This window comes from Anser cygnoides, chromosome 8 (assembly GCF_040182565.1).
Source record: "Anser cygnoides isolate HZ-2024a breed goose chromosome 8, Taihu_goose_T2T_genome, whole genome shotgun sequence".
In the NCBI taxonomy this organism is placed as follows: Eukaryota; Metazoa; Chordata; class Aves; order Anseriformes; family Anatidae; genus Anser; species Anser cygnoides.
The window spans coordinates 23,465,359-23,492,552 of NC_089880.1; the positions used below are offsets into that span (position 1 = coordinate 23,465,359).

General features: G+C 42.5%; 1 protein-coding gene across 2 annotated transcripts in view; it reads right to left on the reverse strand.

The window, feature by feature from the left end:
* EIF2B3 (eukaryotic translation initiation factor 2B subunit gamma) overlaps positions 1-27,194 on the reverse strand; it is a 96,571-nt gene that overhangs the window by 38,253 nt on the left and 31,124 nt on the right. For both annotated transcript variants that reach the window (XM_048059023.2, XM_048059024.2), the window contains exon 6: positions 9,138-9,227. In XM_048059023.2, coding sequence (XP_047914980.1) covers positions 9,138-9,227 — 90 coding nt within the window. The remainder of the gene's footprint in view (positions 1-9,137; positions 9,228-27,194) is intronic.

Here is a 27,194-nt window from a genome sequence, read left to right on the forward strand (position 1 = left end):
CAAGGCCCAGTCTCCATCCTTTGAGATTTTTGAAACAACTGCAAAAAAAAAAACAAAACCCTGAGCAACACATAAATTAGCTCTATTTTGAGCAGGAGGACAGTTTAGAGACTGCAAGAGGTCCCTCCCCAACTTAAATTTTTCTATAATATTTGCATTGTCAATTGAAAAGCCTTTTTCACATCTTTTATATGTTCACTTCTCATAGTAAACCCAAAAGGTCATTATCCAATTCTGCAAGTCATGGTTAGAGGTATTAACAACTTTTACTTTACAGAAATTTGCATTAGGAGCTGCTTGCATGAACAGAATACTGTGCAAACTGTGACCAAGTATGCTTTAGCATCTCAGGCACATGACCAATACAGCATACTGTGGTCTCAAAGGCAGATTTGCAGTTAGTCATGAAGATAATCAGCTCCAATTCAGCACATCCAAAGATCTGTCTGCTCCCTGCTAGTGCACTAACAGGAAGAGTAATTATATTTATTACAGAAATGATTTGGAGAAGAATCATAATTTGTTTAAATCTAGTTTGGATCATTATGTTTTTTCCCCTGAGGTTTCAGGAGAGAGCACAACTGGTACCATAGAAAGATGATAAAAGCAGCGATACTCCGGAGGAGGACGGCATCAACAAATTCAAGTCCTGGCATTTCTAGTAAGGAACAGAGAAAGCTCCAACAGCTGTATATGTTTGACAAGGAAAGGAAATGGGAAAGATAAATTGCTATTTCACATTCTAATAGATTAAATGCACTAAGGAGGAGCTTGGTGGTTCCCCCCCCCCCCCCCCCCCCCCCTTTTTTTTCCCCTCTCCCTTTCCTTGTTTGGAGAGCTACAATCTATTTGCCCTGTCTTCACACAGTATACTTCCTGTAGGAGCTATTTGTTTATCTACCCATTTTAATCACAAGGAAAGTATTCATTATAAAATCTCTCTTTACAGCAGAGGAGAAACCTTCCAGCCACACGGCTGACACATGTTAACTCGCAGGTATTCACAGAGCAGGTTCTGTTTTAAGCCATCTTTCAGGCAGCCACACAAAGACCACCAAGCTGGGCGTTCAGCTCTGCCAGACCTCCCCCAGCCAGCAGCCTTTGCCAGGAAACACAGGTGACAGCCTGAATGATAAAAAGGCATTTAGAGGGGGAAAAAGAAAAAAATGCACTGGTTTAGTCTGGGCAGCACCTTAATATAAACCTGCGGGGGCCTTTGTGTACAGCACAGCATGCAGCCGGCCAAGCAGGAGCTTCAGCACAAGTCACTCGCACCTCCAGTTTGCAGAGACCCTCTGCCTTCCCCAGACTGCCCCGTCATTTATCGGGGAAAAGAAGGGTGGCTGCACTGCAGCTCTCCTCCCAGCCGCCGATTTCAGAACACGGAGCACAGAGGCAACAAACCTTCCTCTCCCCGGGCTGGCCCAGCGGAGGCTTTCTGGACAGGGTCGGGGGGAGCTGAGAAGTGAAGCTGCTCTGGGAGCGCAGCTGAAGCAGCTTGGAAAGGCAGAGCTCTATGACCTCACACGATTTGCTCTTATTTATTTCAGCAGTTCAGAAAAAGCAGTGTTTAACTTTGCAAACAAATCATACCGACTTTGGCTATAAAGTCTACTGCGACTTTGCTCAGTTCAGAGAAGAGTTCCTCTACCAGCAAACGCTGGCAGGCAGCTCTCTGCGCTGGGAGAGCTGCAGAAGAGCCGCCCTGGTGCCTTACCTCCAGCTCAGCCTCCTCCAGCTGCACCCCCAGGGAAGGCTCCCCAGGGAAAAGTGGATTCCCAGGCGGCAGGTGAAGTGTTAGCATTCAGCATTCCCAGGACGAGGCACTGCAAATGCTTACTCAGGCCTTTCAAAGTGACCGCAGGGCTGCTGTTTGTCATTCTTGCCTTTCCAGCACCGCACATCATTCCTTCATCAATCCTTCTGGCCACAAAACAGAGCTGCCCAAGTCCCAGGTGACCCTGCGCTGGAAACAGTGGCTTTTTCTACACCCAGCAATTCAAAAGTACTTGATTCAGGACAAAATGGTGATTTGCAAAATACATTAATATATTACATCATACAATTTTTACCTTGCTCTTAGAATGGAGTGAGAGGAAAAAAGGGAAAGGACACCACAAAAGCATGTGAAGCGGTCTAATGTATAAGAGGAAGATGTGAGCTAAAATCCCCTATTTGCTAATATATATAATATAGAGAGACTTTTGAGATGAAGTTCAAATATCTCCTTAGTTTAGAAAATGCAGCTGCTACCCTTGTGCAAATTGGAGATGCCGTAACATCTGAGCAAACACAAAATGGCATCTGCTTTTCAAAAAAAATGGATAGCTTTCAGAGGTAGCATAACCAGGGTGCCTATAGATAAATTGCCCAGCATTTCCTATTGTAAGTTTCTGTTTTCATCTGTTTATAAACTTTGCCAAAGTTTAACTGTTTTGGCTGAAATTACCCATGCCAGGTGTTTGCCTCAAGCTGATTTTTTTTGGATAGCTTCATCAAAAAATGTCTCAGCTATTTCCAAGAACAAAATTATGGAAAAATACTTTGTTTTGTCCATGTTAAAAATATTTCAACTGCTCTGCTGAAAAGCTCTTGCATTTTCATGCTTGCAATTTGGCACACAGTCATTTTTTTCATCAGGGCGTTACATTTGTAAACATAAAAAGTGCCCATACTACATCAAACTAAGTCTGAAAAACCACTGTTTGCACATGCTTGGAAAAGATCTGTTTTGCAGCTACATTTTTTTCAGTCCTATGTTGGGCATGCTCCATTCTCTGTCTCTTCCTGAAAGGTAATTGGGCTGCTTATGCACTACTCCACGGAGTAACAGAGTACGCTCCAGGCCAAGGTTACAAAGGCTGAGCTGGATATTCTTTGAAGTTCAGAGCATCACATCTCGTTCTGCTGGCTGACCTAGCAGGTGATAAATCTGTGCTGATAACAGCTACTCCATTAGCAGGAGTCACAGTAGCCTCACTGAATTTGAATGACACTCTTAGATTTAATATATATTTATACATACACACATCCACACAATTCTAAATGAGCATCAGGGTAACAGTTTGAGCACTCAAATTAAGAAAAGCCAGACCTAATTAAGGCTGTATAAGTAAAATAACACCTCATGCGTACACATTTTGACACAATCCTTCAAAAGCACATTCACCTACTTTTCCTCTCTCCCCAGTCTCGATCTCTTCTTCACCCGATGTAAAGATGGACTATACCCTGGGGATGAATCGAGGCTGTGTAATGAGGCAGAAGAATGACTGCCTCATTTGTCAGAACATGTGTGTTAAATACACAAGGCAGAGGGCTGCGAGAGAAGAAGAGAACCGCTAATATTTAAGGTAAATGAATGATGCCAGAAGAACAATTTTTTTTTTTCCAATTCCCTTCTGTCAGAGGAGTTTACAGATGCTGCTGAATGCGGAACACAAATCTAATTTCTGCAGGTTGCCACTGATTAAGTACTTTTGATTTGATCAGCATCAACTTGCGACAACTATCACGATGGAGAGGATTCTTCCATTATTTTAAGAACTGTGTATAGTATTAAGGACTGAAAAGTGGCATACCTAAGACAAAGATGCTTTGAATTTCAACATTTGTGTGCCTTAGTTTCTTCCCCCATCAGAATGGAGACAGACCACTACTTTGCTAATAGGGGTGCTTGAAAGACAGTTAATGACATGCATGCGGAGCATTCTAGTGTCAGTGAGGAGCATCAAGAATCTGAAAGGAAAGTATTCAGGCTGTCTTCAGAACAAGGTTTTAACAGTGAGCAACAATAAAGGTGGGTGGCCTTCATCTGATCTACAGAAATTACATACCATCTTAAACAGCATCTCATTCACTGAGCATCAGGTGCCAAATGAAGCAATAGTGAGAGAGAAAAAGAACAGAGCCACGTAACTGGGGACTGTACCGTAACATGCGGCACATAAAGAACCAAAAAGCTGCACAGGAAGCCTCAGCTGTGGCACTTCCTAACTGCCGGGTACTTAACTTTGTGAACTTAGCATTGAATAACAATGATTCTGGGAAGTAACTTACTAAGTAAGACCGCATACTTCCTTGTTTTAAGCAGCATCAGTCTGGCTTTCTGATTTTCTGGTATTCCTCAATGAGAGGTGGAAATGGCAGGGTTCACGTATCTACAGGTTTCAGCTGTGAGCAGGGTGAAATCCTCACACATCTAACAGATGTCATCTGTACCTGCACAACTGACTGTTGGTGCAATGTAATTCACGTACACATGTATTATAAATGCATATTACATATATACATTTCAACATATAGACAAGAGAGAGACACCTTCAATATTTAAATTTTCAAAACAAGTTTGAATTTACCACGTTAACATTTTGCAGGAGAAGGGGTTGCTTTGTATTTACCCTCCCTCCCCAAATCAGGTAACTTATTTCATGAGGTTAGAGCTTTAGAAAGAACCTGGAAAAAAAAGAACACAGACAACAATACAATTTCCCTTTGATCACATCTCTTCTGCTAGCAGCTTTGCAGGGATTGCTAGCAAGCAAACTGTTAGCATGTAGTAAAGAAATGTCTGTGCTGGGCTCGAAGCGCAGGCCCAGATCCTGCCCTCCGCTCCAGATGAAATTCACAAGGAAAAAAAGGAATAAGGACTCTCTTCTTCCATCTGCCCTGAATGCAGCAACAAGGCAGGAGTCCAACCTAGCACTCAGGAGAGTGCCAAAAAGGGGACTGGCTACTGTGCTGGCTGCCACCCCAGGGCCCCAGGGGTGTGAGGCCCGCCAGCTGTGGGGTGGAGCCGTGCCCCCAGCCAGCTACAGCCTCTGCTGCTGTCTAGCCTGCTGACTCGGCCCGCCTAATGATCTTCTAAAGAAAAGCAATATTGTACAGTTCATCGTGCGGTGCAGGTGTTCACCTTCAACTATCACTGCCCTGTGCTGGCAGCGCAGCTCCGGCAGCCAGCACGCGGCCAGCACTTGTCCGCCTTTCCGGCTCCACGCAGCACAGCGCCTACGGCTGAGTGAAAGCACCTCGGGTTTGCTTTATTCTGAAAAGGGAAATGTTTAGAGAGAAAAGCTGTTGCCCGAATACAGGGAAATCAGGTTTTTAACCGCCCCCCCAACACACACGCAGCTCTGTGCGAAGCTGGGCTACAATTTGGCAGACTCAGTACCACTGCCAAAGCATGAAAACCTCAGTAAGGCCAACTTCACAGATGCAGAGGGGAGCCTGGGGAAAAACCAAAAGGTCCCTTCAGAGAAAAACCCCACGGACAGTTATAACCAGCAGAAAACTCAGCCCGAACAAGCTGCTGCTTGTTCACGCTGAGGCCCCAGCCCCTGCTCAGAAGGGATAAATCTGTTTGGTAGCAGGGAATGGCCCACGACCTCTTGTGAATCTGGCAGGTACCGTCAGTGCCAGGGATCCATGGGGATGCAGGGATGAAGCCGCCTGTCCCAGAGCAGAGCTGGGACACCTCTGGCCTCCGGTGCACGCAGCTCAGCCTGGCGCTGCCCTGGAGCTGCTGAAGGAGCCTCCAGACGCTCAGTCCTCCCTGGTGATGCAGGGGTGCGGAGAGGAGGGAAGGAGTAACTCCCAGCTGCAGGAAAGAACAAACTGCTCGGGGCAATAATTTCTGCTGCTGTTCCCCAAGAACCACGTGCATTTGATTTGGGCAGACTCAGGGTAGGACTGCCGCACGTTTGAAGATTTCACTAAGACTCACTGTTAAACTAGGGGGCTGAGAGACAAACGGAGATGGGTGTTTTAACTGCCAAAATGCATTTTGTTCCTCCTAGGCAAGGAAAGAAAAAGCAGTTTCATCCCCTGAAAAATAATTTCCCCAGGTTTAAACAACGTTAGGGACGTGATATTTTTGATTTCTGTCAGTACATACATAGTTGACGGAGTTCTAATAAACAGACCATTTCCTCTTCTATTCAAAGGCACTACAGATTTTTGCTTTTTAAAACTCAGGAAGCTGTTTGGTTTCCTATAGTGCAATAAAACTTCAGGCAGGAGAATCTACTATTCAGTCCTTTAAAAAAAGTTCATAAAAACACATTAAAGGACTATGAACTGAACAACCAACTTCTAAATAGTATTTTGACCTCTCCTAATACCCCCAAACTAGGAACTCAGCGTTGCCAAACAAAACCAGGTTATTCTCCAAGCAATCACAACCAGAAGAGGAAACAAGTGCACAGAATAAAATTGAGGAGTTTGTCCAGTACCACAAAGCAAGACAGTGGCCGAGCTGATAAAACCTTGCTATTATGACTCCATTTTGGAGCTGAACTATCAATTGAGCCTTTTTTCAGAGGTCTCATATAACAGAGTTGTCCCAAATCCATTCAATGCCAAGATTCATATACTTGGACAAAATGAAATTTCAGCCATTTCACATTTTTTCCCTGTTTTCATAGTATTTGCTAGTGATTTCAGACTTCACATGCATGTAATACAAATATTAAGCTGATCAAAGTGGAGGAATCAATTTACTCTTACAGGTGCAGCTATATGCAAACTACATTCACCGTGGGAGAGCTCGTTGCCATTTTAACCACATCTCTGCAGCTAAACTGGGACTACACTGGGCTTTTATCCCACTAGGAGCAACAGATCCCCCACACAGCCAGTTTTCATGCAATTCTTTGACCTGGAAGTAATCATAATTTTCCTCTGCAAAATGGTGAGCTATAGCCAGTTGTAGGAGCTGATGTTTTTATTGCTGAGCAACATCTTTTCTGCTCCTGTATGTCAAAATAAAATTTGAAAAAAAAATATAAATGCTTCACTGAGCTATAGACAATAAAAAAAAAAAAAAGGTGTTCTGCCTGCCATCAAGCCCCGCTGTTAAAATATTAACACAATGTAAATATTATAATATTGAGGAAGTACACTGTGTCAGTACTTCCTGGCACCATACAAGAGCTTCACTGTTCGCTTTAGTCCCTGCTGTTAGTTTTAAACACGCACAACTTAAACAAGGCTTCTGAGCTTCTCCAGTCCTGGTGCAAAACTGCAGAGAGACTAAGTCTTACCATAGGTTCTCTCTAGATTAAAAAACAAGGTATTAAAAAGAATCCCTAAAGCCAAACAATTATGTGAATGTCAGTACTTTTGAGGCAAAAATATTCTACGGAGTCTTTCAAAAGTCCTGGCATACTGCTGCCAAACATGGGAAGATCTCAGGGTATGCACCATCCTCCCCTTCCTCAGAAGAAAAACAAGCTGCAAGTGCCCACCAGTGCCAGAAGCCTGAAAGCCCAAGTTATTCATCATGGCAAAAGTCCCATTCTCCAGATTTGCCAGTTAAGCACATTACTAGCAACCCACTCTCTCCCAATTCACAGAATAAGCAGTATATATTCTCTCCAAAGAGAATGAGTCAGGTAGGTAAGGCAAATGTTGTGATCTGATCTTAGAAACACTGTTTAATTGCTATGATCATGTATTTGTAAAGGAACTCTCATGCAAAATAAGCACAGGTTCATGAAAATAGTGAAGACAAGAGAATGATTTCTGTAAAAAAAGAAAAAGCCCTGGTCAAACCTGCAAGGAGTCAGTAGACTTGTTCTAAACACACTTGGGGGCAACTAGAGGAGTGCAGAGCAGAATTTCACTCTGCTGGCTTTGGTTAATACAAAGGTAAAATCCTACCACTGACAAAACCAAAGATTTTACCAAGGCATAAACCCTTGAAACATGAAATGACCACAGCTTATGTTTAGAGGCCTCATTGTGTCATACACGGTGACATGTCTGACAAAGACCATCCTTGTCCCACAGACCTAATAATCTAAATTCAAAACAGAATGAGGTACCAAGGAAAAAAGAACTGAACGTCTGAAATGTCTAATATTCAAGAAATGTCTAACCCCAGCAAAACTAGATGGCTGGGATTTCCAGAAATGAACTCTAACACATTATGACAAAACAGATGCACAAACACTGCTTCATGCTACCACAGGATCTACAAAGTGTCCAAAACGTCACCAACTTTTTAAAATACAGGTAATAAAGGGCTCATTCCAGATTTAAAGTACCTGCTGCTTCTGAAGCCTTCTCACCTTTCAGACATTCCCGTACACAAATGGGATCTAAAAGGACTTGCACAATGCCCCCACGTGCCAGTCACAGCATCGGATAAGCTTTATTCTTATGCATGGCAAGAAATTGCCCTGGGGGTTAACACAGATTTTCCACTTAATTTTAACTCACTCACAGAACCGTATTCTGGAAGAGCTCCTTTAATCACGCGTACAACTGCACCACCACGTTTCTATATGGTCAAGACTACCACAAATCCCCCTGCTCACCCACCCACAATGTTTTCTCACATGTCAGTTTATCTGCTAAGAAAAGCACTACGAACACAACGCTTACCCAACCCCTTTATCTTTCATCTTACTTAAAAGGGAGAAAAACTCTTGAGAGCTCAGTGAGCATTGAATATATGTAATATACATGAGAGAGCTGTAAAAAGTCTAGGAACAAGACATCAATTCCAAAAGTGAACTACTTACTGTGAGGGGGGTTGTTCATTTGTTTGTTTTTTTAAAGATAAACAGTTGGGCTTTTTTTTTTTTGTCTATTTCATGAAATATTATAGCTAAGATCCTACTCCACTTCCATAAATGGATGTTTTTCTTACTCTCAGTGGGTGGTCTCAGAGTTTTGACAGAGGAACATCACAAGCTAAAAACATAGGATGCTACAGAGATAGCCCACCTGCAGTGGTGGTGGATGCGAAGGGGGAGAGAAAAGGTGATTCCAAAGGCCAAAACAGACTGTGGTGGGGGAAATCAGAGGTCAGAAATGTATTCACAGCCCTAACAATGGGGGAGCCCTGGTGAAATGAGCAGCCAAGAAGCACAGTTACATTGGGAAAACAAGAGATGCAGAAACGAGGCAAAACTTTTAGCTTTCACTTTTGCTGTTATTAGATTAAAAAGAATAACAGACATAACTCTTGGTATTGTTTTTATTGTAAAGTTTTTTTTTTTAACTGTCTTCTTCTACATTTCTGTTGTATGTCAGCCAATTTAATGAAACAAATCTTCCTTTAAAAGCTCTGTTATGAATCACATGTCAATGCCAACACCTGCTGCTACCTCATGTTGTGCTTGGTTTCTTACCTGTTTTCTACGAGGAAGTCTACCACATATTTCTTCAGACAGTAGAGATGGGCATCCATCAGCCCTGTTCTGATGTGCATTCTAGGGTGCCTGGAAGACAAAAAAGGAAAATCATTTAGTTTTGCATGGCTATTTGCAAGAGTTTGACTTTGTAATCAAGTCAGCAGACTGTGAGAAATTTGCGAAGGCAGATCTGCTCCTTTCCATCTTCTGCTGGATTGAGAGACAGGAGAGGAGACAGGAGAACCGTGCAGGCTGCCATTACTGGACTGTGTCTATAAACTTACACCTGCTGGCCCTGGGCTGATTTGCTGCGAAAGAAAATACCTCCTCCAAGGAGTCATTACTCCTGCTACATCTTCTTATGTAAGTGGAAATTGCACATTACTGGGCAGGAAGCCAAAGTAATGGGCCCAGAGTGCTAAAAGTTACAGTGGGTAATGTCAGGGTACAATAATTCAAAGCTTCTGGCTAAGTGCCTGCCTTAATATGCAAGGCTGTGCATGTTCCGCTAGCAAACACAACACTACTGTATTTTTTCCAGCTCTTCCTGGAGGCAAATAGGAGAAGGAGATGGGGTCTGCTGTCTTCCCTGTGCTACACATTACAAATGACTTCCACAGCTCAATTACAAAGCGTTTGCCTCTCTAGCCCAATAAGATGGAAAAGATCAGTAAAACTCCCTCTCATCGTTGGCCAAACAATGGCAAACAGGGAAGTCTTACCTTTCAGACCAGTGGCAGGTTAATATTTCAGTAACTTAGAAGTCTTTTAACAGCTTCACTATTTTAAGAACAAAGCTTTAAAGCAGAAAGACTCATCTATTACTCCTCTTTATGCATTTTCTGATCTTAGATAGTGGAACCCTTCATGTAACCTGTCTCAAAGCAGCGAGATATTTTATGCCAATATTACCTTCCTTTCCACACACCTGTAGCTCCATTTAAGACTGCTCTGGATGGCTGAACACTCTCTACTATTCCTCAGGACAGAAAAGCCACAAGAATAATCAGCTTGTAGATTAAAAAAAAAAGGGGACAGAACCCACCAACAGTCCAACTGCACTGGACTGCTTCCAAATATCTGTAACTGGACTCACAGTCCCAAGGCTAACGAATGCATCTTACTAGCGCCTTCCATCCAACTTTTGTTTTCTTATTCCAGGACACACTAAAGTCAGATGTTTGTGATCAAGATCAGTTATTACTTAGTCAGCTCAGCAGAGGGATCGCTCACAACTTGGGCCAGTAGATATATATATATGTTTAGTTAACAAGTACTAACACACTGAATCCTTATTAACACCTAAGCTACCAAAAATATCAGGTGTCCTAATAAGCCTTTTTTTTTCAGCATAATTCTCGATTAATGCATTAAGCTACTGAAGTATTTAAGTCTTAACATTTTATAAATGTAGATGGCATTTCTCAAGTGTGTCACTCAATTCAAGACAGGCGTATTAACAACTAGAAAGACATTCTCAAAGTCCCACTTGTAAAGAAAAGTTCCTATAAGAGTAGTATGGCACTTTGGAGTAAAGTATGTGATACTAAAGAATGATATACACACTTTCAGTAGATTACTTCATTAACAAAACATGAGCTCACCTAGCAATGCTCCAGTACTGATGTTATCAGTGGCCCAGATGTTCCTGTGGAAGTCAGCCCAAATAGCAATGTTCCTTATGCAAAAAGAATCCACTGACTTTAATGAGGTCTTGCATTTGGAAATTTGCAGACTCGCTACTGCTCTGCATCCTGATGATGATTTCCACATTTTGTGGATTTACAGGATGGAGAATTTTCATATCTTGTCTGAGAAAAAGCGCTCCCTTGTACTTATAAACTGAGTATGTTAATTTATTGAAATGAGTGAGAGAAACGACAAGAAGTAAAACAGGGAAGAAAGCAGGTAAGATGAACAAACCAATAAAAGAAGGCAAGAAACAAACAAACAAAAAATAGAAATGATGCAATGCAGGAAGGAGAGGGGAAAAAAAACCACAATTCTTAACTTGAAGATGACAAGTGGCACACAGTTTCAGTGCCGGAATGCCACTTTTTTCTCTCCCTATTCAAAAACCCCCTTAAACACAGGGCAGGGGAAGGCTACAAGGGCTAGACATCAAGCAGAGGAGTGTAAAACAGCAACTCCTCAATAAATGCTAGTTCTGCTGCCAATGTCTTTGCAGCTTTCACACATTCAGTCTCCCCACCTGCAAACTGGAATAACACTATTTAGCTACACCACAGGGTACCCAGGATTTGTGGGCTGAAGTTTGTATCTCCCTGCAAGTATTGTACTAAGTTTCACTGTAGCTAAGCAACTTTATAACAACGTTATATAAAATCTGTGTAAATGGACAGACAGTAGCACAGTGCTATCCTTGCTGCAGCTCCATCACTCCCCCCCCCTCAAAAAACCACCCAAAACATAAAACAGCCAGACAAGATGTACTGAAACGCCACTCTGAGTTGGCTTTCAATGTAGAATATACTAACAATAATGGAACATCATGCTGGACAAGAGGGAGGTCCCACAATGAAAATCCTCTGAGATACAGACCACCTAAGTGATTTGCAACAGAATAGTCCCATAGATTAATATTATAATCACAGCTTCAAAGGTCAAACAGGCAAGTTTAGGCACATGCATAAACAAAGCTGTGATTTCTGTAAACCAGACTCGAGGAGAGCATAGACACACTAAACCAGACTGATAAGCGCATTCTATCTATAACAAGCCACTAAAGATGATGCTAATTTTCATTGACTAATGCTCAAACCAGTTTATCTTCAGGTAAAAGAACAGGAGCCAAATAAATAATCTAACAGATAACAGCAAAGCTCCATCACCATTTCAAATGAGCATCTGGTTACTAATATTGAAAGCCATACTCCCTTCTCATGCCTCTGATCTCCCACTCCATCAGCTAATCTTTACAGCGTATGAAAAATGAGCCGGTTGCAAGGAACAGCTGATACAGAAAGAACCGAACAACAAACAATGCATGTGCTGAGAGCTGACGCACCTCGACTTATCAGTCTGCAGGAGATAATGCAGAACGCTTTTAATTATACCATCAAAGCAACGGAGAAGGTACGAGGAGGGGCCGGCTGCAGATGGCTAAGTGTTAATGAATGCTGGGTTGGGTAGTTTATCAAAAGCAAAAGACTGGATATATATCTGAGAGGGTCACCGTAGAGATGAAAGTTGCAGCAGCCATTGTTGGAGCTCTTTAATGAGCGAGGAATGTCAGATGTGAGCCCTCGAAGAATCATACCAATTACTAAATGAACTTCAGTTCAATCTAGCAAATGTAATCAAGCACGAGTCATTAAAATACATGGTAAAACTCCCATTGGCGCTGCCACTATAGCGGCTATTATTGTCTGTGCTCCCATGCAAGGGAGGGGGCTGCTCCCGGTTGTAAGCTGTGTGTGTTATGTTAAGTGATGGCAGATTTTAGCCCTAATGATGAGGCACGGAGGGCTCCCTGGCAGAAAGTCGACAATGAGGAGGCTCAGCGAGATCTGTTGAGAAGTCGGGAAAAGATCGGCAATTAAAAGAGCAATTTCAAAGAATGCAATTTAATGTGTAAAATTAGCTTTTATTAGCACATAATTCCCCAAAATCCTGACTCGGGATGAGAGCGCATAAAGGTCTGCGAGAGTCCTTAAAAAGGTCTGCGCCCGTAATTCCTCACACGCCATTGTGAAATAATAAGCAGTACTAACAGGATTGATGCATGCTTCCTACATGGCATCGCTTTGAAAGAGGAGCCCGAGCTTTTTTCTTCCTGATAACCTCTCTCAGGATTTCCTCCCTCAGGGAAATCAACCACTGACAGAGCAAACTTCCCTTGTTTAAAGGCAAGGAGACGGACAATTGTTTCAACTGTAAACTAATTAAGAGAGATTACCACCAAGAGCTGGAGGTTCAAACCGGCCCTGCACTCCCACTGACAGTGTGATAATGCCAGGCTGGGGTCAAAATCATAAATCTGAAGGGAGCACACACAATGCTTAAAGCCAAAAAGCCTCTCCACTAAGCATGGGATATTGCCACATTAACCTCACCACCTCACAAATAAACTAGCTGAGAAAGAGAAATCCCATGGCCTCCTTCCCTTTAACTCCATACAGCTGTTGACGGAAAATATGAAGGCCTTTAAATAATCTCAAGGACCTGGGGCTATCTGTACTCCAGCACTAATCCGAGCAACGACACAATAAAAAGCCAATCATGACTACTATTAACCTGCCTTCTGAGCTGATCGGTGAATTATGTCCGCTGTGGGCTTAGTTCATCTTCGTGCCAGCATCCCCCAAAATACAAAAATCAAAAGTATAAACAATGGATTCCATACATTTATTTTCTAATTAATCGCAAGTAGCTCACAAAGTCTGTGTAGCCAAAGTCGATCCCCTTCTGCCTCTCTCCCACAACACGTACCGTACCACCCTGGTCAAACGCACAGGGCTGACCCTTGCCTGGTGGTGCTCTCGCGCTGATGCAAAGCCAGCGCACAGATCAATACCAAGAGAAGTCTTACAGCAAGAGCTGCCAGACCACCTTTAATGTCTCGAGCATTCCTACTTTTAAAGGAAAAAAAATAAAAAGCCCTAAATCGCATTGCTCATTTACGGGACAGCTCTTGGCCGTAAACTCCCTGATCATAAAAGGCCACTGTTACGTTGGCTCTTCAAAAATCCCAGACACCTTATGACCTTAATTTTACACACCGCTTTTGGCCGAAAAGCTCCCAAAGCACTTAGCAAAATGAATGTCCCCACTGTATCCCAGGCCCTCCTTTGCCCACCAGTGAAATGCTGCCACCTCTGGGCTGAACTGCAGCAGCTGTAGGCAGCGCACGGCTCAGCCTCGCCGGGGCCCTCCTGCAAAACTGGGCCCAGCCGCCCGCTCGCCAGGCTCCAAAGGAGGGGCGAGGGAGGTTTAATTACATGCTGCTGCTCCTCGGGTGGAAAAACTGGTTCAGTTCGTGCTAGGAAGAATACCTCGGTGATGTAAGACAGCTGGCACGGCGAGGAAAGGGGCACAGCCTGGCAGAAGTGCCCTCCCCAAGCTGGATGTGAAGACGGTATCGGGTCCTGCTGCCCGGCAGATGAAACGTACCATGGGCCCTGGTGACCCTGACCTCCATCTCCCAGCTCGGAGTCACCCCGAGCTCTGTTTCTCTTCCTTCGCTTTGATAACAACTTTATTTACAAAACCAAGAGGGTAAGATGCGCTCTGGTCCCCTGAGGACGTGGCACATGTGCAGCTCAGCTCTCACACCAGCCACCCCATCACCAGCCCCGGTACCTACCCGGGGAGCACAAGGCTCCAGCAGCCTCTCAGTTGCTGCTTCTAGAGAGGCCCAGCATCGGGAATGGCAAGTAGTTTCAAAATCTAAATGTTTTATTGATCTAATGACCTAAGTTGCTCGAAAGCCTGCTGAATAATAAATATTTTTCATTTAAAACCTTCACCACGTGCCATTTCTCTTTGTTGTATTATATTATTAATATACCCATGAGAGTATAATACAAATTATGAACCTACTTCTGACAAAAAGATGTTGAAAAGTTTTTGGTAAAGGAACCTACTTTCATCGAAAGCCAAAGATTAAATCATTTTCTCTAACACAGAGAGTGTAGGTTAGCAGTCAGAGCTCAGGATTAATATTTGTTCAAGGTCAGGAATGGTTTACAATAGGCCAGTGTGACCTGAAAGAGTCATTATCTTGGCACCAACACCATGATTTAACATTAATGTCTCTGACTTCTGGGCTGAACAGCTAGGGTGCTGATGGCTACGTGACCAGCTCATTCCATAGCCCTCTAGAAGTTTTTCTTTGCTCTGCTTCAGCTTCCTCTTAGGAAAGCAAGAGGAAATTTCTCGCCCAGCCCAAGCCAGAGAAACGCTCCCTGGGTGCACGGCCACATCGCTGGATGCACGTGCATCCCCCTGGGAGCACGCCGACACAGCTGCTGGGGTCAGCACTTTCCCTAAACTTGGTTCAAGGGGTCTCCTCTGCCACACCAAGCGCTAACAGCTGTAAGATATAATTATACAAGGGCTGGGGCTCCCCACAGCCACCCTACCCTCTTCTCTTTCTCTGCCCTCCTCTGAAAACCAGGGTTTGTCCACATCTTTTATACTAGACGCAAGCCTGCTAGGACACCCCAAGTGCTAAGCAGAAACTTGGAAAGGAAAAGAGAGACCAAAATGATAATACGTACAGAGTTTGGTATGAACAGAAGAGAATACACTCTGAAGGAGGGCAGGGACTGCCAGAGAGACATTATTAATAGGTTTTACCCTTGAGCTCTGGCAGCTACTTGTTCTATACACAGAGGAAAAGGATTAATCAAGCCTCGCACGTAAAGGTTCTTTCTGTGGTGTGCCAAAATATTTTAAGCAGTATATACAAAGTGTAAGCCTTATTATTATGCACATTCAATGTAACCATCTTATGCTACAGTTAAGGCCGGGATGACAATGAAGTAGATTACCGTGCACTACAACCTATTCAATTCCAACACAACGGGACGTGGCTTAGTCACTTCGTTCAGATCTGGTATTTGAGCTTATTTTTCTTATGCTGGGCTAAACTGTGATTTAAGAGATTTAATCAAGCTTTGGGAAATGCTTTCTTTGCTAAAGGAAGAGAAAGAACTAAAAGTCTGCACCTGGCAACCCTAATGATTTCCAATTTTCAGCTCGTTTTGCTTCCTGCTTAGTGGAAATTCACCTTAGCAAATAATTGTTCGCTAAAATCACCAGGGCTGAAAGGATGACAACACATAAGAGGAACAAGTTTTAAGCAAACAACTGAAGCTGGAGGATTGTACAGAGACTACCGAAGAACAGCAGCTCCTGCTGATCCCTCCTACGCCAGTTCCCAAAGGGCTAAGCAGAAGACATATGATATATTTTCTTAAATCAAATAATTACAGTAAATGCATGGGAAACAGTGAAACTGAATACTGGGTCAAAGCTGTAGGTCACTAGCAATATATAGCTTAAACACAGGAAGGCTGCCACAATTTCTTTATGTCACTGCCCTAGACTTGAAGGCAAACAAAACCATGCTCAGCACCGCAACTCGCGGATCGCAGCCTTGCTCACGGAGCCTCAGCAGACGTTCGGTGCCCCTCAGGTGAGGCGGATTTTACTCGTGGCTAGAATTTAAGAGGTAGAATCTGTGAAATTTGGGGATTTGAGGTAATCGCATACCTTTGGACTATTAAAACACATGGCCAAAAAGAAATTCCCCCATTCCCTTAAAACTGCAAGTAAAATCAGGAGTGGAAAACCCAATGGAAAAAGCATTACACGCATTTCCCTTTCACTTCACAGGGCCCAGCTGCAGGACAAACAGAAGCTGTCCCGCATACCTCTGGATATCCCCTTACGAGAAGCCTCCCAGGTACCTTGTGAAACACATCTACACCATCAGTTCCTTAAAATGAAAAATCCCCTTTAAAAATCTGTTACTGTGCATAGGCTGCACTTGATCACTCACTTTCCTTAACTAGGATCTTCACCTGACAAATGGGCTCCAACGGCAGAAGGTGCACGCCAGAGTCGTTCCTTAGGAGATACTTGCATTCAGAACAGTCACATTTCATAGGACAGAGAACAACCCAACAAGAGTCAGATTAGGGGCACTAGGGTTAGATGGAAGAACAGCGGGAGAGAAGAGAGCAATACCTGCTTTGTGATGGACAAAGCAGCGTCTGGCTCCCCCCAGCACTTACCGTCTAGAAGGGAAGACGACATGAGCTTTGAATCCACAGATGGGAAAAATTCAAGTGCTACAATTTAAATTACCGAAAACTACCTAAATCCAGCCTACATAGGATGCCCTCCGCAGTAAATCTGGCAACGCTCATTTCTTTCACCTACAGCAAGTGAGTTATACTTGGCTCCTGCTCTTCGAGGGTCTGAAGTTTCCCCAGCTGGCGCTTTGACCTGGGCTTCCTTTTCATCTCCCCCTGCAACCTACCGCTGCTGCCTCACTTTTGCTTCGTGACAACGTTTTGCAGCCATACCCTTGCACATCTCAACTCCACCGAAACGTGAGCATTTTAGCGTTTGATAGCGCAGTAACAACTCTTCGTCCTGACAAGATCCCAACAATAAAAAAAAGTCATATAATTTATCCGTTAACCAAAACGTCTTCACCTCACACAGAAATTAAAAGAAAGGGGGCATAAAAGGTGGCTATGCTGCTACTGCAGGGGGAACCTGGCTGTGACAACCAGGACATGGGCTGTTTCACACACATTAGCAACACTGAATAGGTACATACAAGAAAAACACATTTTAGGAAAAACGAGGCGAGACGTCAGCAGTCAGACTTGATGAATCCTGCTTCCCTAAATTAAGACAGAGGGGTTTCCTGACTTGGCTAAGCTCAAGTCATGACTCAGCCCATGTGTTCAGATGCACCCTCAGACACGCGACAGCCTGGAGGTAGGGCAACATCAACCTCGAGCCAGGAGCTTTCAGGACACAGAAAGCCATCAGGGCTCAGGACAACATCAGCATTAGAACACTGCCCAATTCTGCACTTAAATACACGGAGCGATAGAAACACCACACATGCAATACAGAGATACTTGCATACTTTTCTAGTTCAAAAGAAACTATACAGTTTGTTAGCAAATATTTTAAAAGTATCAGATAAGACTGTCGCTAAAACAAAGCCTTCAAGTCAGAGAATGCATCATTCTTGTTGCACAGTGAAAACAGAATTCAAAACCAAAGGAAAGCTGAAGTCAGGCTGAAGCCAATTGCAGACATCTCTTCATTTTTCAAACAAAAATAACTCTGAGTAATTCTTCTAATAGGTAACTGGCATTTTACAAAACACCATCAGAAATACCAGGGGATGATTAACATAAATATCAAGGGGGGAGGGGAGGGGAAAAAAGGACACAGGAACATTTGTTACCACAAGAAGAATTTAACATCCACCCAAAGTCCAAATTTGCATTTTTTAAACAAGTAATTACAGTAGTTACAACCACACTGCATTAGTTTCTGGTTAGACCAGATTACTCATGATTTAAAGTTTCCAGATTTGTTAATAGCCATAGCAGAAGCTGCCGCATGACACTACTTTAAGACCCTGAGCTTACACCTAAAACGCTTTCAGAGTGACACTGAGCTTGGAGTACTACAGCATGGAGCCCAGCTGAACATAAACATGCACTGCACTGAGGACGGAGCTGGATTTCCAAATTTTTTCCTCATCTTTCACCCACTGCTAGGGCCTGGATAACAGCTTGAAGTTAAGTAAAAGGAATTTTGCTCCTTTTACACAATGATAACGTGACAATTAGAACATTGCAGTGGGCAAGAATAAATTCTGGCCAATTCAATGTAGTGAGATGATATTTTGAGCTGCAGGTTAACTTCTTTCCTTGGATAATTATTGCTGAATTAAAAGCTTCATGCAAAGAAGAGCGCTGTTCTGCACAGCTCAGCATGTGCTACCTCCGTACAGTAGGTGGGAACTGCCTTTAATTATAAGAGACAGTCACTGCTCTTTTAAAACAAGTCTTGAAGGAAAGCTGTTTTGACAGCTATTAAGACACTGCTCAGTGTATTTGCACAATTTAAATACTGATATTATATATATATATATATATATATATATATATTTCTTTTTCAGCTGCAATTACAAAGTCCAGCTCTTTGCTAAAATTAGCAATTGTTTCATGGCTGTGATGCAGAGACATTGGCACACCCTCTCGTCAGGAGACAGCTTGGCTTCAGTAATTAAGTAAGTAGGAGAAATATCATTAATCTAGACTTAAGTAGTCCCTAATGAAAAAAGCAGTAGCACAGAGCCATTTTCACCACGGATCACAAGCCAGGACTGAAAAAAGCAAGAGGAGAAGACAGCAACTGAACTCTCTACCAAGCGTGCCAGCTGTGGTAGTGACCTAAACCACACAGACTCGAAGCAATAATCTGGCCACGGCGGGTAAGAGAGTTCAGATGCCTCCATAATTTGCTCTGTACAAAGACCAGAGTGGCAACAAACCCACTCCTTCTCCTTTACAAGGCTAAACCCATGGTAGGGCAATTGCCTCATCTTGAAACACTTAGCCTCACAAAAAGAAAAAGAAAATGTATGGTGGATGACCTGAAGATTATCATTTACAGTTTTATGGCAACCTCAAATACTATTAAAACAAAACAACTTCTATTCCTTTCTTGCTTGGAAGAGACTGGGACTATTCCATCTGTGGTTGTGGACTGCTTCAGCCTTATCCAACTGCATAAACGAAACTAGTGTCAAAATTAAGTTTTAAATGGCTTGAGGTTTATAGGAATTAAAGAAGGAAAAATTAAATTTGAAACTCTGCTTGTTTACTAGCACTAATTAAATATGCCAGATTTCTGGGCAAGCTTCCTAGCCTGTGGCTACTACGTTACTGGCTTGTAAAACAGTCAACAAGTACATGAGTACAAAGCACAAATACAATAACAGAGATTTCATGTACAGTCCTGCCCTTAGTTTGTAAGTAAAAAATGTATTAGAAACAAGGTTTAACTGTAAAGACCTGTGCTGAGCTTCTAGACTGCATTAGCAATATGAAAAAAGGGCCAAGTCTACAAAGGTTGCTTTTGCAGAGAACAGTATTAAAAAAAATCAGAGAGGTAAGAAGCAGTAAGCAGAACCAAAACGAAGAGGAAGCTTTAAAGGACTAGTGTTATGCTTACTTCAAATCTGAACCTCTGGGCTCTGCTCTCAAAGTATTTTGCTATTAGAAATAAAAGGGAGCTTTTGCACGTCAGCAGTAGTGGGTCTGATTATTCACACCAAGATAAACTCCTCGCAAATGGTAGATTTCATGAATATCTTGGAATTAATTAGAATATAGATTGATATCAAAAAGCCAGAATTTCACATTTAAAGCAAGGCAAGGATGATACCCATAATCGTACGGTCCATTTACATTCTAAACTCTTACTATCTTTGCATTCCACATTTTAAAGGAACTAGCACAATGAGTTCAGTCTACAAGGATGCTGCAAACCCTCTAAAAAAGAACAAACTAAAATCAACTTCAGCTTAACCACAGCCTCTGGAGACTGCTCAGGCATGCAGGTGGAATGCAACAGAAGAAAACGAATGGGTACCTGCATCACCCACAGGCAGGGCAGGAGAAGGAGGGACAGGAAGATCCCATGGCCTACATGCTGCTCTTTGTGCATCCTTCTCTCAGGAAAAGCTTCCAATTTACTTTCACTGGCTGAAGCCGCAATCTCTACAAAAGTGGCAAACAACTTTTAATGAAGAAACACCAGAGAACAATTCGCTGCCTTAACAGTTTCAAAATGAACAGCCTTGCACAGTGACGCAAATTAACGTATGTTCCCACCGTACAGTAGTCTTGCTCAACTTCAAGGAAACCAGGAATTATGCTTCAATAAAAATTCAGCCACACAAATATTCCGCTATAAAAACAGGCATAAACATATAACTCTCCAACTTCCAAAATCACGTACATGAGGCAGAGGAAAACGATATAAAAGTAACTAGGTTTTTGTTTATATCTTAGATTTACAAGAGCAATTCCAGAAACAAAATTCTTCCACAGAGGCATTGATTTAATTAGCCTGCATAGCACACTTTATTTGTATTTAGACCTCTGACGTACATCGATAAAAAAAAATTAAAGAAATAAATATACAACGGATACACACAAAACCACTTGCTAAACTTTTTCTATGCCCAGGTGCAGATAAGAACTTTCAAACACACTCTCATGGGCTCTTCCTTACATGCAAATGATGCTATTTAGTTTATACAAGCTATGTATGCTTTCAATTAAAAATATGACTGGATCGATTGGATCATATAATCTTGCAAACCAGCCAAAAATCAAATACAAACTGAAGCCCTGAAGGAATTTCTGGAAGTACAAACCATACAGTACAACCGTTCTATTTCTGGCGAGGAGAAACACCTCTCCTTTCAAAGTGCTGCTAGAAGCAATAGCAGTGCTTAAAATCCCGCTGTCATTCAGCAATGAAATAACTGCATTAATAAAAGTCGCTCAGAAATCATACGAAACATACTCTGGTGAAAATCTCAGCTTCGCAAGTCAGCACAAAATGACCAAGTAACAGAAGAACACTTGCTTCTTACTTTTGGAACTCCTAACCTCAATTTTGGGTCTTTCTCAACTATCCAACTGTCGGACGAAATCAGATCCTCAGAGATGTGAACACAGGATTCTCTTCAAGACTAACGGTGGCAGTGAAGGGGATGTTTTTGCTTAAGGTAATGTACAAGACTTCTAAATAATGGGTTCTTCTCCACTTTTTTTCACTGTATTTTGATCCACATCAGCACAAATTATCTCTGGCACTCCTTCCTCCCATTGGATTTAAAAGCCAAAACATTCCAGAACGTGGGGAATAAATATCAACTGTAAGTGTAAATAAGAAGATACCTACTTTTGGAGACAATGCTGAAGTCATTGGCTATATGCAATGAATGTTTTGGAGGCTCCATAATTTCTCTCCTCTCAGTAACTTCATCTTATTCTCCATAACCGCACTGTAGCTGGCCCGCAGCAAGCGGGGATCAACTATGTTGACGTGTAAAGTTACTCTTAGAAATCAGCTCAACCTTTCCGAAGATATGGCCCCAATATCTTTCACCTGCGCGCACTGCAATTGTCCTCAAGTCCCTGACACGCACAGCACACATTTACTTGTGGTCTCAACCCCCTAACGTACAGGACGCCTTCCCATAACTCCATTCATTGCAACCGTTTTTACCCTGAACAGCTCTATTCAGATTTTACCTCTTCACCATCCAGTAACTTTGCAGGCAGTGACCAAAAACAAACAGTCACTCACCAGCTACGTGTCAGCTTACCTAGAAACCTGAGGAAACTGCAGTAGCCTAAGACTCTGGATATTGGCATTGAGACTTGAAGCAAATCTTACAGCCAGTTCTTGTCGCTGAAATCAGCACAAATTAATATCCTGGCATCAGGAGCTACCCATTGCCTTCAAGATGGTGAAACAATCTTTCATGACTTCAAAACACAAAAATGAAGAAACAGGTCAAATGACAAAACTTTTTTTGCAGCAAGTAACTCAACTGCGCTTCAGCCCTGGTGTTTGGCACTTCTGCTGTTCGTTGTATTCTTGACTTACACGTTCATTAGAAACACAGTTGTTTATGTTGGGAAAGACCTTCAAGATCATGAAGTCCAACCATCAGCCTGACCTGCTGAGTCCCACCACTAAAGCACGTCCCTCAGTGCCACATCCACACATCTCTGAAATACCTCCAGGGATGGGGACTCCATCACATCCCTGGGCAGCCCGTTCCAATGCTTGACCATCCCCCCCTTGAAGAAATTCTTCCTAATATCCAATCTAAGCCTCCCCTGGCACAACTTGGGATTGCTTCCTCACATCCTAGATCTTCGTTTATGCACAAAATATTTGAGGCATTTAGCAGAGCAGTATCACTGTTTATTACCACAATCCATGATTCAGAAAGTATTAACTCATCATGCATAAAACATTCACTAAAAAGTAGATAAGCAGGTCACATACGGATGTCCAAATCACCCTGAAAGACTTTTTTGAAGCAGATCACCCATCGGAAATTGTTGGCATGCTTTAAAAACATTCAGAGGAAATGAAAGCGGTTAGTCTCTGGAGTGGTAGCCTTCCACAGAGAATTACTTTCCTACTGTAGGAAGCGAGCTATTTGATGAGCTGTAAAAGATGAAATCGTTTGATATTTGCATTTTGGTGGAACTTGAAAGTGATGACCAAAGCTGCACATGAACGTAACAAAAACTCAATTATTTTCTCAGAATAATCATCATCATATGGCCAAACTGGAAGTGGTCATCAGCAAAACGAATGCAAGGATTAAGAAACATAAGCATCACCTTTTCTCCTCTATCCAGAGAGACATGGAGCTGAGAAAGCCTAGGGGCTACTACTGTTTCTGCTCCAAAGCTGGCTCCCACCGTGTCCTCCGGAACCTCCTCGGCATGCTCTGAGCCCCAGGAGGACTCGCTAGCTCAGGGGCCGCGCTACAGGCACAGCTACACGCTGCCAGCCCCGGCTGGCCCTGGCAGCACTACAGCCGCGTGTTAACTCAGGTGCACCACTCCAAGCTGTGCCAGACTCGAGCTGGTATTCATAAAACCAGAGCACGTGTACGCAAGGAACCACCTATCTAAAAAGTCCATAGCGTGCACTCAGGAGTAGTGGCTTGTTGATTTGAGACAAAACATATTTCAATTTTCACCATATGTCCAATGCTTTTCTATGAAAAGCTGGAGAATGAGTACTATTGTACACAATGATACATTTAAATATTCCTGGGGTCTGACACAGGCAGCAATGTGAGTGGCTGAAACTGAAAAGCAAGGTATAAACATGACCCATAGCTCATGCTGTATGTATGTTACATCAGCTGCTTCCTGCAGATTGTTTCAACAAGTAGTGCTCTGATTCGAAATGCAGGAAAGACAGCAGCTAACACTCTGCGCTCAGAGCAGCATTTCACATTTACAGTACTGACATAAACATTCATGAGTTATGCTCCTACGAGGCAGGAAAAGTAATACTGTGCTCATTTGAAAAAGCGAAGAAATTATGAGAGAGAAACATTAGAGTGGACTTCTCAAGGCCATAAAGCCCTGTAGAGAAGTGAGATCTCTTTGTACATTATTTACAAGGCATTCTTAATGCAAACAGGTCACAATTCACGTGTTAATTTTTACCTTTTCCAGTACCAAATCACCTAAAGAACAAGAGAACTCTACCGCTGTGAACATAAAGGTTGGTTATTTTCATGGTTTTATACAAACCTTTTTTTTTTTTTGACTTCAGCAAAAAAATGCTGTAGTTTTTTTTCATTATGATGATTTTATTTTTATTTTTCAGATTGCTTCCTTCACCTGACAATACAAACCAGAACACAAACACAATCCTGCACTCTAGAGCTACCCTACCATGGCATACATCTAAAACCAACAGATGCAGGAGGCATATTCCTTAAACCTTACACATATACTATTTTCCCAAATGATAAGATATAGAAAAACATACCAGCAAGCATTAATTTGGCTCAGTGATCCATTCCCTCAATAACTAGAGGCTACCTTTAGCTACACTGACTTAACGAAGGAGTCTAAATTGTATAAATCAACGTCTCAATTAACATTTTGTTTAGGAAGAGTTACGGAAGAGAAGCAGAATGTAATCATTTGCTAGCACAGTGGCTCCAGAGGTCTGGGAGTGAGCACATGAAGAATGGAGTTGAATGTGGGAAGGGTCCATTATTCTTTCAATAGCGTCTGGTGCTGCAAAATGTGTGCGCGCATACTTTCCTACTTGAAAAGCTTAAGTCTTCAGTAGCTTCTTGCTCTGGGAAAATGGCAGGCACCCAAACGCTAACACAGGGATCTCAGAAAGGGATCTACCTGAAGAACAATATTTTTCGAGTGGCCTTAGAAGTGAAAAATAGCCATAAAGAGAAGGCTCATTCTCAAGGGATTTTATTCCTTCTGTCTGACTGCTGTTGTTCAGGTGCCATTCCCCGCACACATCCCCAGAACATTCTAATGCAAGAATGGAGAGAGGGCCTCTCTGAAAATAATCACACTTGCTGAAAGACCTGCCCTGCATAAATATCTCTAACAACAGTACAAACAGAAATCAGCCTTCTTACCCGATACTTCAGCTGAAATTTATGGCACTGCTGGCCGTGATTCTGTTATTACTATTCTACCTGGCGAAGGCTCAAAGTCACAGAAGTGGGAATTTCAGAGGTATTTTCAGCAACGCTGTAGCTCATTTGGGAAAAAAAAAAACAACACACCTAGTTCTGTAAATGCTGTACCAATGCAGTAGTGAACAAAGCTATATATTACACATATATGCATACATGTGTGAAAACATGTACCATAGAGATGGAACAGAGAGACGTTCGGGACAAGCATGGCCTCTGAAATGATATTTAATGCTACGGCTTGGGAATAATAAAGCAAAGAAAAATCAAAGGGAATACTGAAAGACAGTCTCTTGAGCTCTTGCAAATATCACCAGCTGCTGGAGAATTTATATGCAGAAAAACTAGAAGTTCAGCTTTAACTTGAATTTCCCTTGCTTTCTTACTGGTTTGCTTCCAACCTTTGGAGTTTAATTAAAGTCCATCAGCCAAAATTTTTCTGTCTGAACGCCTTAAATTATTCCATTTTAAAATCCGTACGTTTTGACTGAGTAAGGTTTTTCCAAATCTTGAGCTTCCACTAATCTGAATTATGAATGCTCCTCAGCACTGTCCGCTCCCCCTCCCCCCCTTTTATTTTTTAAAGGTTAAAGGAATACAAAATGATCAACCAAAGCAATACCAACACCTATTGCTGGCCAATACACAGGTATGCAGGTACATGCAAGTTATACTTCAAATGTGTAATTGTGCTAGGTATAGCGTTCTGCATTGACAACTTGCATACCAAGGTCCAGTGGGCATTTTCTCTTAATTCCTACAAGGGCACTGCACATTTGGTGATTGGGGAAGGAGAAAGTCTTACAAGAAATCTCTAAGGCAACTGGCTAAGAAGTTTTACTGCTTGTAAAAGGAATCTCAATCTAATCTTCTTTAGCTGGAGAAATGGTGCAATAAATTTGTTGAAGAGAAAGGAAGGATTTAAAGCCAGAGAAAATTAGGATTTCTCAAAGCAGAACTGTAGAGGACATGGTGCCCTTAGGAATAGATCTCTGCTATTTACTCGATCTACTGGAAGAACTCCCGGGGAGCTTGTCTTAGCAAGAGAAAGGAAAGTTTGCTATGCTCTTCATTTCCTGTGTAATTCCAGAAACTGCCAGCACAATGCTGTTTGGGGAGAACCACACAACAGCTATTCAAGAGGGAATTCAGCATTGTATTCTGAATGAATGGAAACATTTTGAAAGATATATATTTGCTGCGAGTAAAGCCGAATGCGAACCCAGTAAGGGATCCTGGGCACACATACCTTCAACCAGCTAGTTGTATGTTCTGACTCTTTCCATTATGACTTCAACAATATCCTTAGCAGTGCTAAACATTACAATAAATCATCCAGGTTAGAGTTCACAGTAGCCAGGAAGTAAGTGTAGTAGACCAGTGTTAAAAAAATTAGACAACTACAATTCAATTGATACTGAGTGTAGCTAATGTTCATGGAGAGACTATATCACTTTTAGGTATCCTTGCAAGTTTGGGATCTCAGCATCCATGATGAAGAAAAGGCTCTTCAAAGTCTGGGTTTCTTAGCGTGAGCTAGATGAATAGTTCCTTACAAAATTCCCAAGGGTGTTTGCCTCCAGAACACTGCAGAAAACTTCTGCTAAGCATGACAATTTAAAGGATTAAAACCCAAGAAAACAGAAATGCAGAATGGTAGGCAAACCGCAACAGTAAGCTTCAGTTGAGCTCAGGAATCAGGACCTCAGCCCCAAGCAGAATCAGACCTTTTAACCGAAGAGGAACAGTCACATGCCTCATTTCACCCTTACTTTGCTTTAAACTAGGCTGTTTCCTCCCCCCTGTATTCCACATTGGCTGATAAATTCCCCAACGGCGGGTGTTAACTAACTCCGCATTCCAGTCTGCTCTGCGTCATGGAGTTCCACATCCCGCTGATGAGGAACACATGGCTGACATGTGGTAGGGGAGAGCCTGACAGCACTCATACAAGTAGGGATAACTCCTCTGACCTTTGGCTTTTTTCCTCTGTGCCATCCCAACCACACAATGAGGAGTCTGTGCCCCTCTGTTGCTTACCGGTCGTTCTGGGGGTGCTGGACATAAGGTGAACCCCTAAGATTTCAACAGGCAGCTACACAATACCTCTCCAAATACACCCAATGGCTGAAAACATATGTTGAGAGCAAAACACTGATCATTCTGTGCCTCTCCCCTAACTGCACCATTCAGAGGAACTTTCACATCGTACAAGTTGCATCTAGATCAATGTGGGTAAATATGTCATAGAA